Source organism: Entelurus aequoreus, unplaced genomic scaffold (genome assembly GCF_033978785.1).
Source record: "Entelurus aequoreus isolate RoL-2023_Sb unplaced genomic scaffold, RoL_Eaeq_v1.1 HiC_scaffold_132, whole genome shotgun sequence".
Taxonomy (NCBI): domain Eukaryota; kingdom Metazoa; phylum Chordata; class Actinopteri; order Syngnathiformes; family Syngnathidae; genus Entelurus; species Entelurus aequoreus.
The window spans coordinates 15,167-27,712 of NW_026908064.1; the positions used below are offsets into that span (position 1 = coordinate 15,167).

The 12,546-nt window shown below is 53.1% G+C and overlaps 1 protein-coding gene across 5 annotated transcripts; it reads right to left on the minus strand.

The window, feature by feature from the left end:
- Positions 1-231: 231 nt before the first annotated feature.
- Positions 232-12,290, minus strand: LOC133645465 (uncharacterized). Of its 5 annotated transcripts, none has more exons than XR_009825124.1 (3): positions 9,638-12,290; positions 2,192-2,770; positions 232-2,035 (listed from the first exon to the last, which is right to left on the minus strand). XR_009825124.1 is itself a non-coding variant. In XM_062040304.1 (2 exons), the coding sequence occupies exons 1-2, from the start codon at positions 10,373-10,375 to the stop codon at positions 2,705-2,707; spliced, it is 804 nt and encodes a 267-aa protein (XP_061896288.1). In that variant the 5' UTR covers positions 10,376-12,290; the 3' UTR covers positions 232-2,704. The 5 variants fall into 5 exon arrangements, 2 of the variants coding, with proteins under 2 accessions (XP_061896288.1, XP_061896289.1); XR_009825123.1 differs by having other exon boundaries at positions 232-1,757; positions 1,843-2,770; XR_009825122.1 differs by having other exon boundaries at positions 238-316; positions 387-2,770.
- Between the last annotated feature and the right edge of the window lie 256 nt (positions 12,291-12,546).

Sequence of the window (12,546 nt, forward strand, 5' to 3'; positions counted from 1 at the left end):
TTAACAATTACATCCAAGCCCGCCTCCAATTCTTCCCGGCACTCGCCGACGACGATTTTGAAACGGGGAGGGACAAGATCCATTGGACAAAGGACACAGCCAAGAACATGATGAGGCACTGGTATCACTGTTTAAACTTGACCTCCCCAAAAGCCCGACCTTTCGGGGGGGAAACATAAACACAAACAAAAACATCGTAAATTTATCAAAAAATGTCCTACTTACCTCATCGCAGCATTCCCTCCTCGACAAGGGCCTCAGTTTCGTCCCGTCCACCAGCCTCAGTCCAGAGTGGCACCATCAAGTAAAATTCGACCTGCAGGAATATCATAGAAGTGTCAAAACTGCGGTTTTCTATGAAAAGCAAGAGTCTCTTGGGCCGCGACCTTTCACCCCGAGGTCCGATTGGGAGCCCTCACCGGGACTGCTTCCTCCAGAGGTCCAAACGCTGGTCCTGGCGGACGAACACCCGTCGCTCCTATCGGGCTGCGCCCTCGCGGTCGCGCCCAACCTGACGCGGTACGAAACAGAGGCCCTGCATAGCCTGAAAAACAACAGGAACATAATTATTAAGCCGGCAGACAAGGGTAGCGCAGTGGTCATCATGGATAGGTCTCAATATGTCTGGGAGGGCACCAGACAATTGAGTGATACCACCTACTACCAACCATTGGCCACGCCCATTTACCCACAAACGATCCCTATGGTCGAAAACATAGTCAAAAATTTAATGAAAAAACGATTCATTAACCACAAACAAAAGACTTACCTCTTGGGCGAATCGGAGCCCCGCCCCCGTAGGTTCTACTTGCTCCCCAAGATCCACAAGGAACGACACAAGTGGAGCCGACCGTACGAGATACCCCCGGGCAGGCCCATTGTGTCCGACTGCGGCAGTGAAACCTACAGGACGGCGGCGTTTATAGATTACTTTTTGACCCCACTCTCCATTAAACACGAGAGTTATCTTAAGGACACATATGACTTTATTGACAAAATTAAAAATTTGATCATTCCCCAAGAGGCAGTCTTGTTCACCATTGATATTGATAGTTTGTACACGAATATTGACATTGACCAGGGCATCCAAGCCGTCAAAAACATTTTTTATAAATACCGAGATGTTAGCAGGCCCGAGAAGGAACTCCTCCAGCTTCTCGACATCAACCTCAGGAGGAACGACTTTGAGTTCAATGGCCGGTTCTTTCTACAGATCAAGGGCACGGCCATGGGCAAAAAGTTTGCTCCGGCCTATGCTAACATCTTCATGGCAGAATGGGAGACCTCTGCCCTTGCTGCCTGCGCAATCAGACCCCTCCATTATTTCAGGTATTTGGATGATATCTGGGGGGTGTGGACTCATTCCATGGAGGAATTTGAGGGGTTCCGCCACACCCTGAATACCCACAACCCCAGTATCACCATTAAGTCCACCACCAGCCCCACGTCAGTGGACTTCCTGGACACTACCACCTTCAAGGGTCCGGATTTCACCTCCACTCACCATTTGGACATTAAGGTGTTTTTTAAAGAGACGGATACCCATGCCCTCCTCCACAAAACCAGCTTCCACCCCCGACACACCTACGCGGGATTGGTGAAGTCCCAGCTGCTGAGGTTCCACCGGATCTGCACCAGGCGGGAGGACTTTGTAACGGCCATGGGAGCCCTGTTCACGGCCCTGAGGAAGAGAGGGTATTCCAGATCCTTCCTCAGGAGACAGTTCAGGTGCTTCCTGGACCAGAAGAAGCCTCCCCCTGGTAAACACATGATCCCCCTCATTACAACCTTCTCGCCTGCGGCGGTACAGGTTTCCAGAAGGGTCAAGGGTAACTTTTGTACCTTTGTGGAGAAAAGCGGCAAACTGAAGGACTATTATCTGGTCTCGGCCTACCGCAAAAATCCCAGCCTGGGTGATCTGCTTGTCAGGGCTCGGATCAGTTCCACCGGAGATCCGCCCTCGGCCCGGAGCAGCGCTCCCTTGCGGAACATCCCTTGGCTGGTCAATCGCCACAGCGGTAAGGTCTTCCGGCCGCTGTGCAGAGGAGACGGGCAGGTCAAAAATTGCGTGTATGTTATCCTCTGCCAGCGTTGCCGTGCTATGTATGTTGGTGAAACGGGTAACACCATCGCCACCCGTTTCCACCAACATAAATATAACATTGTCCGGCAGAAGAACACCACCACCTACCTTGTCCAACACTTTATCCGGCACGGGTGGGCTTCTGTCCGGGCGTGTGTGGTCCAAGCCAACTCCAGATGGAGTGCCGCCCAACGGAGGCGGGCGGAAGGCCTCTGGATCCACAGACTGGGTACTAGACACCCGGGGGGGCTCAATGAGACATGAGTGCGAGCCCGCTGGGCCATAGACGGACCGTGCACACCCTTCTTATTCTTTTTTTTCGCTCTTTTCTATCGCCCCACCCCCACCCTTAGCCCTAACCCTAACCAACTCTCTTTCTCTATGCCTAACCCTAACCAACTCTTTTTCTTTATGCCTAACCCTAACCCTAACTCTAAACCTAACCCTAACCCTAACCCTAACCCTAACCCCAACCCCAACCCTAACCCGCCTGTGCCTCTGGTCCACTCACGGCTCGCGCTCTGCCTTGTGGGCCCACCTGGGCCATTTGTGTACACACAAACAACAAAAACAACATCATATTATTCCCACTTACCCTACTTACCTGCATTGTACAGCTACTTACCTGGGTATTCGGACATTCCGGCGCTGGGGGGGCCCCGGATGTCCCAGCACTCCTACGAGGACCTGCAAAAAAATACAAAAAACATCTTAAAAAATCACAAAAAACCTCAAAAATTCACAAAAACACATTAAAAAACCTGAAAAACTTCCTAAAAACATTGTTGGACCTGTTCGGACTCCATAAAGGAGCCATACTTACCTTGGTCCACGGCTTGGTTCACTGTGCAACTAATAGTGAATTTTTCTAACCTTTTTTTATATATAGTATAGTATATATCTGTATATGTGGACATAATTGTACATATATATATATATATATATATATATATATAATTTTTTTTATTATATTTTATTATTGATCTTTATTTTAATTCACTATTATAAGCAATTCTATAGGGGTTAATTGTGCTTGGGGCCACACATTCCTGCAGTCACGTGGTTTATCAGTGGAGAGTTTTTGCTTTGCAAAAATAATTCCTTATTTTCTGCCAGCCATGACTCCACCCCACCTCTCGCAGCCAATGGCCTCACTTGCCATCTAACCACCAGAGGAGCAACAGCTCACGAAATTGCACGAACAAGCCGATTTTCACACTCATTCAGTTAGACAAGTCTTACGCCTGAAGAAGGTACAGAGAGTACCGAAACGTTGCGAAACAAGACTTGCATTTATCACAAATTTACACTATTTTACCTCCTTTTCTCCCATTTTCCCTCTTTCCCTTTAATTTGGTGCCGTGGCGAGCTGGTCTCCCACGAGGCGAAAAGTCCGTTGACAATTCGCTTACTTACGTTCAGTTTTACAACCCTAAGTTTCTTAGCTAGTTAGTTCAACCCCTTTCCTTGGGGATTTTTTATCGTTCTTCGCAGAACCGCCCTTAGTTGTTTGTTAATTTGTTTTTTTGTCGAGAGTGCTTCGCATTCTCGGCCATCTTGAGACATCCGGTCCGGGCGGAAGTGCGCCACACAGCGGGCGGAAGCTCGCCGGTTTTCTCTTGTTTCACTTTATATATATATATATTATTTCCCATACAATTTTAATTTCTATTTCACCCTACTTACCTTAGTCCCTAATATAATTTTAGCCTACCCACCTTATTCTAATCACCAAAATAACGCATTTTCCAAAAAATGACGGCGTGGGAGGACGAGGAATGGCACCAGGTCCGTCCGCGCGGACGGAAACAGTGCCAGCAGCGCGAGATGGTTCCGCGTTCCAGATCCCCGCATCATAACGACCGCCATTACGGCCAAAACACACAATTTTCCGGCCGTTTTCAGCACCTAACATATGCTGAAGTGACTCGAGGTTGGCCTCATGATCACGATCATTGTTGCGGCGGCCATGGCCGCCCCCAAGGGGACACGCGTCGCCGTGATCATGACGCGCGGCACCGTGATCATGACGCGCGTCACCGTGAGCATGACGCGCGTCACCGTGAGCATGACGCGCGTCACCGTGATCGCGACGCGCATCACCGTGATCGCGACGCGCGTGACCGTAATCATGGCGCGCGTGACCGTGATCGTGGCGCGCGTGACCGGGATCATGACGCGCGTGACCGGGATCATGACGCTCGTGACCGGGATCATGACGCGCGTGGCCGGGATCTTGACGCGCGTCGCCGGGATCATGACGCGCGTCACCGGGATCATAACGCGCGTGAGATACGAGACAGCGCCCCACAGTGGCGAAACAACGACACTGCACGCCAAAATAATAACACATTTTTCAGAGGCTTCCAACCGCAACATCCCAATTTTCCGGCAGATGACATGCCCCGCCAAAACAGGGGAAATTTCCACCCTACCCATGATAACCCTCCCTATCCCAGGGGGACTCATAGGGGAAATCATAGGGGTAACAAACAACACAAAACAGCACGGGGAAAACGCCGCAAAGAAAGAACAGCCAAGATTAACCAGGCACATCCCCCCAGGGCATCTTCTCCTGACAATCTGGACCCCGACTTTAGCTCCATAGCTAAAATTATGTACAACATCATTAAAGTGGTACATCATCTAAAAAACGTCAGCAAGGAACAACAACCACTTACCATCACTAGGATGGAACTTGCTTTGACGACGGGAATCAGACCAGCTGTTACCAACCCCGACACAGAAGACCGGATAAAGGGTAATGCAAAAAATTGGGCACATTCTACAATTATAATTCTTAGGGAACATTACCATAAAACACTGCAATCAGAAGCTGATAAACTGGGGGAATTTATTTCACACAATTGGGAAGCCCCATTCAAAGTGGCCTCGGCGTGGGCCAAGACACACCTAGGGCGCAGGCTGACGACTGAGACGCTCCAGCAGGCCCAGTCTCAGGTGGACTCGGTCTTGGTTGACACCCGGGCCGTTGAGGAGGTGTTGCCCCCAGCGCGGCGCCGACGTACCGAGCCTCGAGCGGACTCGGACTCGTTGGACAACCGCGTTGTCATGGAGGTGGTGCACCCCTCGCTGCCCCCGCCGGTCATTCTACCAACTGCCGCTGCACACGCCACGGTGTCCACCATGACCGACCCCATTACCAGGGAGTGGTCCCCTGAGGTGGAGCAGGATCGGGACCCGCGTGGACGGGTGACTCCGGTCCCTTTCCCGGTCTTGTCGCCTTCCTCTCCGGCTACCGAACCATCTGTGGCCCAGAGAGCAACGCGACCTCGCAAGCCGTGCAGCAGACCTGCCGACGACGCTATCGTCGAGGCACCTTTGGTCCGGCCGCATGGGCCGCGATCGCGGGTCGGTGCTGAGATCGGGGTCCTCCCGGTGGTCTCCGACACGCCGCCTCGCCCGGCTCCACCTGTTGAACACAGTGCGTTGATTTTGATACATGGGGATGAGAATGTGCGGGGGACTCCTGACCAGCCAGAGACGGACCAACACTTACCTGAGCAGTCGGGGTCGCCCACACGGGATCAGTCTTCCCCGGACACGCCTCCACCCTGGTACCTACTCTACCCTGAGCGGTCACAGGAACCCCTCCCGGACCCGCCCATCCCGGACGCGCCTCCTCCGGACACGCCTCCTCCGGACGCGCCTCTTCCGGACACGCCTCTTCCGGACACGCCCCTCCCGGACACGCCCCTCTTGGACCTACCCGTCCCGGATCCACTCCTCCCGGGCGTGCCCCTCCCGGAGACGTCCGTCCCAGACAGGCCTGTCCTGGGTCTGAGAACCCCAAGTTGGGCCCAACTGTTTTCTGGAAGCCAGAAAAAAACAAAAACAGTCACTTCGACTTCACAGCCGACAGAAGACAATAGTACGGCGCAGGTTACCACGCCTACGAGTCCGAGCACTGCCAGAAAGCCCACTGTGCACATCAACTCGGATCGAAAAATGATGGATTGGCACCTGTCTGTCAGCAGGAAGGTCGTGGTGATCGGGGACTCTAACCTCAAGCACCTTCCAGCCTTTCGTCACCAGGACATCCAGATCGACAGCTACCCGGGGGCCAGATTTCTCCATGCAGAGGCCATCCTGAAAAAAACAGCAGTTAGTCCTGAGGTTGAGAAGGTGGTCTTAGCATTCGGTATCAATAATAGGGAACAAAAACCCAAGGTTACCACCTTCAAACAGCTCCGGAGGGCCCTTAAAGCGGCCAAAACGACCTTCCCTAATGCCGAAGTCTTCATCCCCCTCCTCAATTTCTCGGAATCCCTGCCCGAGGAACACAAGGACAACCTCCGGCTGATTAACAATTACATCCAAGCCCGCCTCCAATTCTTCCCGGCACTCGCCGACGACGATTTTGAAACGGGGAGGGACAAGATCCATTGGACAAAGGACACAGCCAAGAACATGATGAGGCACTGGTATCACTGTTTAAACTTGACCTCCCCAAAAGCCCGACCTTTCGGGGGGGAAACATAAACACAAACAAAAACATCGTAAATTTATCAAAAAATTTCCTACTTACCTCATCGCAGCATTCCCTCCTCGACAAGGGCCTCAGTTTCGTCCCGTCCACCAGCCTCAGTCCAGAGTGGCACCATCAAGTAAAATTCGACCTGCAGGAATATCATAGAAGTGTCAAAACTGCGGTTTTCTATGAAAAGCAAGAGTCTCTTGGGCCGCGACCTTTCACCCCGAGGTCCGATTGGGAGCCCTCACCGGGACTGCTTCCTCCAGAGGTCCAAACGCTGGTCCTGGCGGACGAACACCCGTCGCTCCTATCGGGCTGCGCCCTCGCGGTCGCGCCCAACCTGACGCGGTACGAAACAGAGGCCCTGCATAGCCTGAAAAACAACAGGAACATAATTATTAAGCCGGCAGACAAGGGTAGCGCAGTGGTCATCATGGATAGGTCTCAATATGTCTGGGAGGGCACCAGACAATTGAGTGATACCACCTACTACCAACCATTGGCCACGCCCATTTACCCACAAACGATCCCTATGGTCGAAAACATAGTCAAAAATTTAATGAAAAAACGATTCATTAACCACAAACAAAAGACTTACCTCTTGGGCGAATCGGAGCCCCGCCCCCGTAGGTTCTACTTGCTCCCCAAGATCCACAAGGAACGACACAAGTGGAGCCGACCGTACGAGATACCCCCGGGCAGGCCCATTGTGTCCGACTGCGGCAGTGAAACCTACAGGACGGCGGCGTTTATAGATTACTTTTTGACCCCACTCTCCATTAAACACGAGAGTTATCTTAAGGACACATATGACTTTATTGACAAAATTAAAAATTTGATCATTCCCCAAGAGGCAGTCTTGTTCACCATTGATATTGATAGTTTGTACACGAATATTGACATTGACCAGGGCATCCAAGCCGTCAAAAACATTTTTTATAAATACCGAGATGTTAGCAGGCCCGAGAAGGAACTCCTCCAGCTTCTCGACATCAACCTCAGGAGGAACGACTTTGAGTTCAATGGCCGGTTCTTTCTACAGATCAAGGGCACGGCCATGGGCAAAAAGTTTGCTCCGGCCTATGCTAACATCTTCATGGCAGAATGGGAGACCTCTGCCCTTGCTGCCTGCGCAATCAGACCCCTCCATTATTTCAGGTATTTGGATGATATCTGGGGGGTGTGGACTCATTCCATGGAGGAATTTGAGGGGTTCCGCCACACCCTGAATACCCACAACCCCAGTATCACCATTAAGTCCACCACCAGCCCCACGTCAGTGGACTTCCTGGACACTACCACCTTCAAGGGTCCGGATTTCACCTCCACTCACCATTTGGACATTAAGGTGTTTTTTAAAGAGACGGATACCCATGCCCTCCTCCACAAAACCAGCTTCCACCCCCGACACACCTACGCGGGATTGGTGAAGTCCCAGCTGCTTAGGTTCCACCGGATCTGCACCAGGCGGGAGGACTTTGTAACGGCCATGGGAGCCCTGTTCACGGCCCTGAGGAAGAGAGGGTATTCCAGATCCTTCCTCAGGAGACAGTTCAGGTGCTTCCTGGACCAGAAGAAGCCTCCCCCTGGTAAACACATGATCCCCCTCATTACAACCTTCTCGCCTGCGGCGGTACAGGTTTCCAGAAGGGTCAAGGGTAACTTTTGTACCTTTGTGGAGAAAAGCGGCAAACTGAAGGACTATTATCTGGTCTCGGCCTACCGCAAAAATCCCAGCCTGGGTGATCTGCTTGTCAGGGCTCGGATCAGTTCCACCGGAGATCCGCCCTCGGCCCGGAGCAGCGCTCCCTTGCGGAACATCCCTTGGCTGGTCAATCGCCACAGCGGTAAGGTCTTCCGGCCGCTGTGCAGAGGAGACGGGCAGGTCAAAAATTGCGTGTATGTTATCCTCTGCCAGCGTTGCCGTGCTATGTATGTTGGTGAAACGGGTAACACCATCGCCACCCGTTTCCACCAACATAAATATAACATTGTCCGGCAGAAGAACACCACCACCTACCTTGTCCAACACTTTATCCGGCACGGGTGGGCTTCTGTCCGGGCGTGTGTGGTCCAAGCCAACTCCAGATGGAGTGCCGCCCAACGGAGGCGGGCGGAAGGCCTCTGGATCCACAGACTGGGTACTAGACACCCGGGGGGGCTCAATGAGGCGTGAGTGCGAGCCCGCTGGGCCATAGACGGACCGTGCACACCCTTCTTATTCTTTTTTTTCGCTCTTTTCTATCGCCCCACCCCCACCCTTAGCCCTAACCCTAACCAACTCTCTTTCTCTATGCCTAACCCTAACCAACTCTTTTTCTTTATGCCTAACCCTAACCCTAACTCTAAACCTAACCCTAACCCTAACCCTAACCCTAACCCCAACCCCAACCCTAACCCTAACCCTAACCCTAACCCTAACCCTAACCCTAACCCTAACCCTAACCCTAACCCTAACCCTAACCCTAACCCTAACCCTAACCCTAACCCTAACCCTAACCCTAACCCGTGCCGTGGCGAGCTGGTCTCCCACGAGGCGAAAAGTCCGTTGACAATTCGCTTACTTACGTTCAGTTTTACAAGCCTAAGTTTCTTAGCTAGTTAGTTCAACCCCTTTCCTTGGGGATTTTTTATCGTTCTTCGCAGAACCGCCCTTAGTTGTTTGTTAATTTGTTTTTTTGTCGAGAGTGCTTCGCATTCTCGGCCATCTTGAGACATCCGGTCCGGGCGGAAGTGCGCCACACAGCGGGCGGAAGCTCGCCGGTTTTCTCTTGTTTCACTTTATATATATATATATTATTTCCCATACAATTTTAATTTCTATTCACCCTACTTACCTTAGTCCCTAATATAATTTCAGCCTACCCACCTTATTCTACTCATCAAAATAACGCATTTTCCAAAAAATGACGGCGTGGGAGGACGAGGAATGGCACCAGGTCCGTCCGCGCGGACGGAAACAGTGCCAGCAGCGCGAAATGGTTCCGCGTTCCCGATCCCCGCATCATAACGACCGCCATTACGGCCAAAACACACAATTTTCCGGCCGTTTTCAGCACCTCACATATGCTGAAGTGACTCGAGGTTGGCCTCATGATCACGATCATTGTTGCGGCGGCCATGGCCGCCCCCAATGGGACACGCGTCGCCGTGATCATGACGCGCGGCACCGTGATCATGACGCGCGTCACCGTGATCATGACGCGCGTCACCGTGAGCATGACGCGCGTCACCGTGATCGCGACGCGCATCACCGTGATCGCGACGCGCGTGACCGTAATCATGGCGCGCGTGACCGTGATCGTGGCGCGCGTGACCGGGATCATGACGCGCGTGACCGGGATCATGACGCTCGTGAACGGGATCATGACGCGCGTGGCCGGGATCTTGACGCGCGTCGCCGGGATCATGACGCGCGTCACCGGGATCATAACGCGCGTGAGATACGAGACAGCGCCCCACAGTGGCGAAACAACGACACTGCACGCCAAAATAATAACACATTTTTCAGAGGCTTCCAACCGCAACATCCCAATTTTCCGGCAGATGACATGCCCCGCCAAAACAGGGGAAATTTCCACCCTACCCATGATAACCCTCCCTATCCCAGGGGGACTCATAGGGCAAATCATAGGGGTAACAAACAACACAAAACAGCACGGGGAAAACGCCGCAAAGAAAGAACAGCCAAGATTAACCAGGCACATCCCCCCAGGGCATCTTCTCCTGACAATCTGGACCCCGACTTTAGCTCCATAGCTAGAATTATGTACAACATAATTAAAGTGGTACATCATTTAAAAAACGTCAGCAAGGAACAACAACCACTTACCATCACTAGGATGGAACTTGCTTTGACGACGGGAATCAGACCAGCTGTTACCAACCCCGACACAGAAGACCGGATAAAGGGTAATGCAAAAAATTGGGCACATTCTACAATTATAATTCTTAGGGAACATTACCATAAAACACTGCAATCAGAAGCTGATAAACTGGGGGAATTTATTTCACACAATTGGGAAGCCCCATTCAAAGTGGCCTCGGCGTGGGCCAAGACACACCTAGGGCGCAGGCTGACGACTGAGACGCTCCAGCAGGCCCAGTCTCAGGTGGACTCGGTCTTGGTTGACACCCGGGCCGTTGAGGAGGTGTTGCCCCCAGCGCGGCGCCGACGTACCGAGCCTCGAGCGGACTCGGACTCGTTGGACAACCGCGTTGTCATGGAGGTGGTGCACCCCTCGCTGCCCCCGCCGGTCATTCTACCAACTGCCGCTGCACACGCCACGGTGTCCACCATGACCGACCCCATTACCAGGGAGTGGTCCCCTGAGGTGGAGCAGGATCGGGGCCCGCGTGGACGGGTGACTCCGGTCCCTTTCCCGGTCTTGTCGCCTTCCTCTCCGGCTACCGAACCATCTGTGGCCCAGAGAGCAACGCGACCTCGCAAGCCGTGCAGCAGACCTGCCGACGACGCTATCGTCGAGGCACCTTTGGTCCGGCCGCAAGGGCCGCGATCGCGGGTCGGTGCTGAGATCGGGGTCCTCCCGGTGGTCTCCGACACGCCGCCTCGCCCGGCTCCACCTGTTGAACACAGTGCGTTGATTTTGATACATGGGGATGAGAATGTGCGGGGGACTCCTGACCAGCCAGAGACGGACCAACACTTACCTGAGCAGTCGGGGTCGCCCACACGGGATCAGTCTTCCCCGGACACGCCTCCACCCTGGTACCTACTCTACCCTGAGCGGTCACAGGAACCCCTCCCGGACCCGCCCATCCCGGACGCGCCTCCTCCGGACACGCCTCCTCCGGACGCGCCTCTTTCGGACACGCCTCTTCCGGACACGCCTCTTCCGGACACGCCCCTCCCGGACACGCCCCTCTTGGACCTACCCGTCCCGGATCCACTCCTCCCGGGCGTGCCCCTCCCGGAGACGTCCGTCCCAGACAGGCCTGTCCTGGGTCTGAGAACCCCAAGTTGGGCCCAACTGTTTTCTGGAAGCCAGAAAAAAACAAAAACAGTCACTTCGCCTTCACAGCCGACAGAAGACAATAGTACGGCGCAGGTTACCACGCCTACGAGTCCGAGCACTGCCAGAAAGCCCACTGTGCACATCAACTCGGATCGAAAAATGATGGATTGGCACCTGTCTGTCAGCAGGAAGGTCGTGGTGATCGGGGACTCTAACCTCAAGCACCTTCCAGCCTTTCGTCACCAGGACATCCAGATCGACAGCTACCCGGGGGCCAGATTTCTCCATGCAGAGGCCATCCTGAAAAAAACAGCAGTTAGTCCTGAGGTTGAGAAGGTGGTCTTAGCATTCGGTATCAATAATAGGGAACAAAAACCCAAGGTTACCACCTTCAAACAGCTCCGGAGGGCCCTTAAAGCGGCCAAAACGACCTTCCCTAATGCCGAAGTCTTCATCCCCCTCCTCAATTTCTCGGAATCCCTGCCCGAGGAACACAAGGACAACCTCCGGCTGATTAACAATTACATCCAAACCCGCCTCCAATTCTTCCCGGCACTCGCCGACGACGATTTTGAAACGGGGAGGGACAAGATCCATTGGACAAAGGACACAGCCAAGAACATGATGAGGCACTGGTATCACTGTTTAAACTTGACCTCCCCAAAAGCCCGACCTTTCGGGGGGGAAACATAAACACAAACAAAAACATCGTAAATTTATCAAAAAATTTCCTACTTACCTCTTCGCAGCATTCCCTCCTCGACAAGGGCCTCAGTTTCGTCCCGTCCACCAGCCTCAGTCCAGAGTGGCACCATCAAGTAAAATTCGACCTGCAGGAATATCATAGAAGTGTCAAAACTGCGGTTTTCTATGAAAAGCAAGAGTCTCTTGGGCCGCGACCTTTCACCCCGAGGTCCGATTGGGAGCCCTCACCGGGACTGCTTCCTCCAGAGGTCCAAACGCTGGTCCTGGCGGACGAACACCCGTCGCTC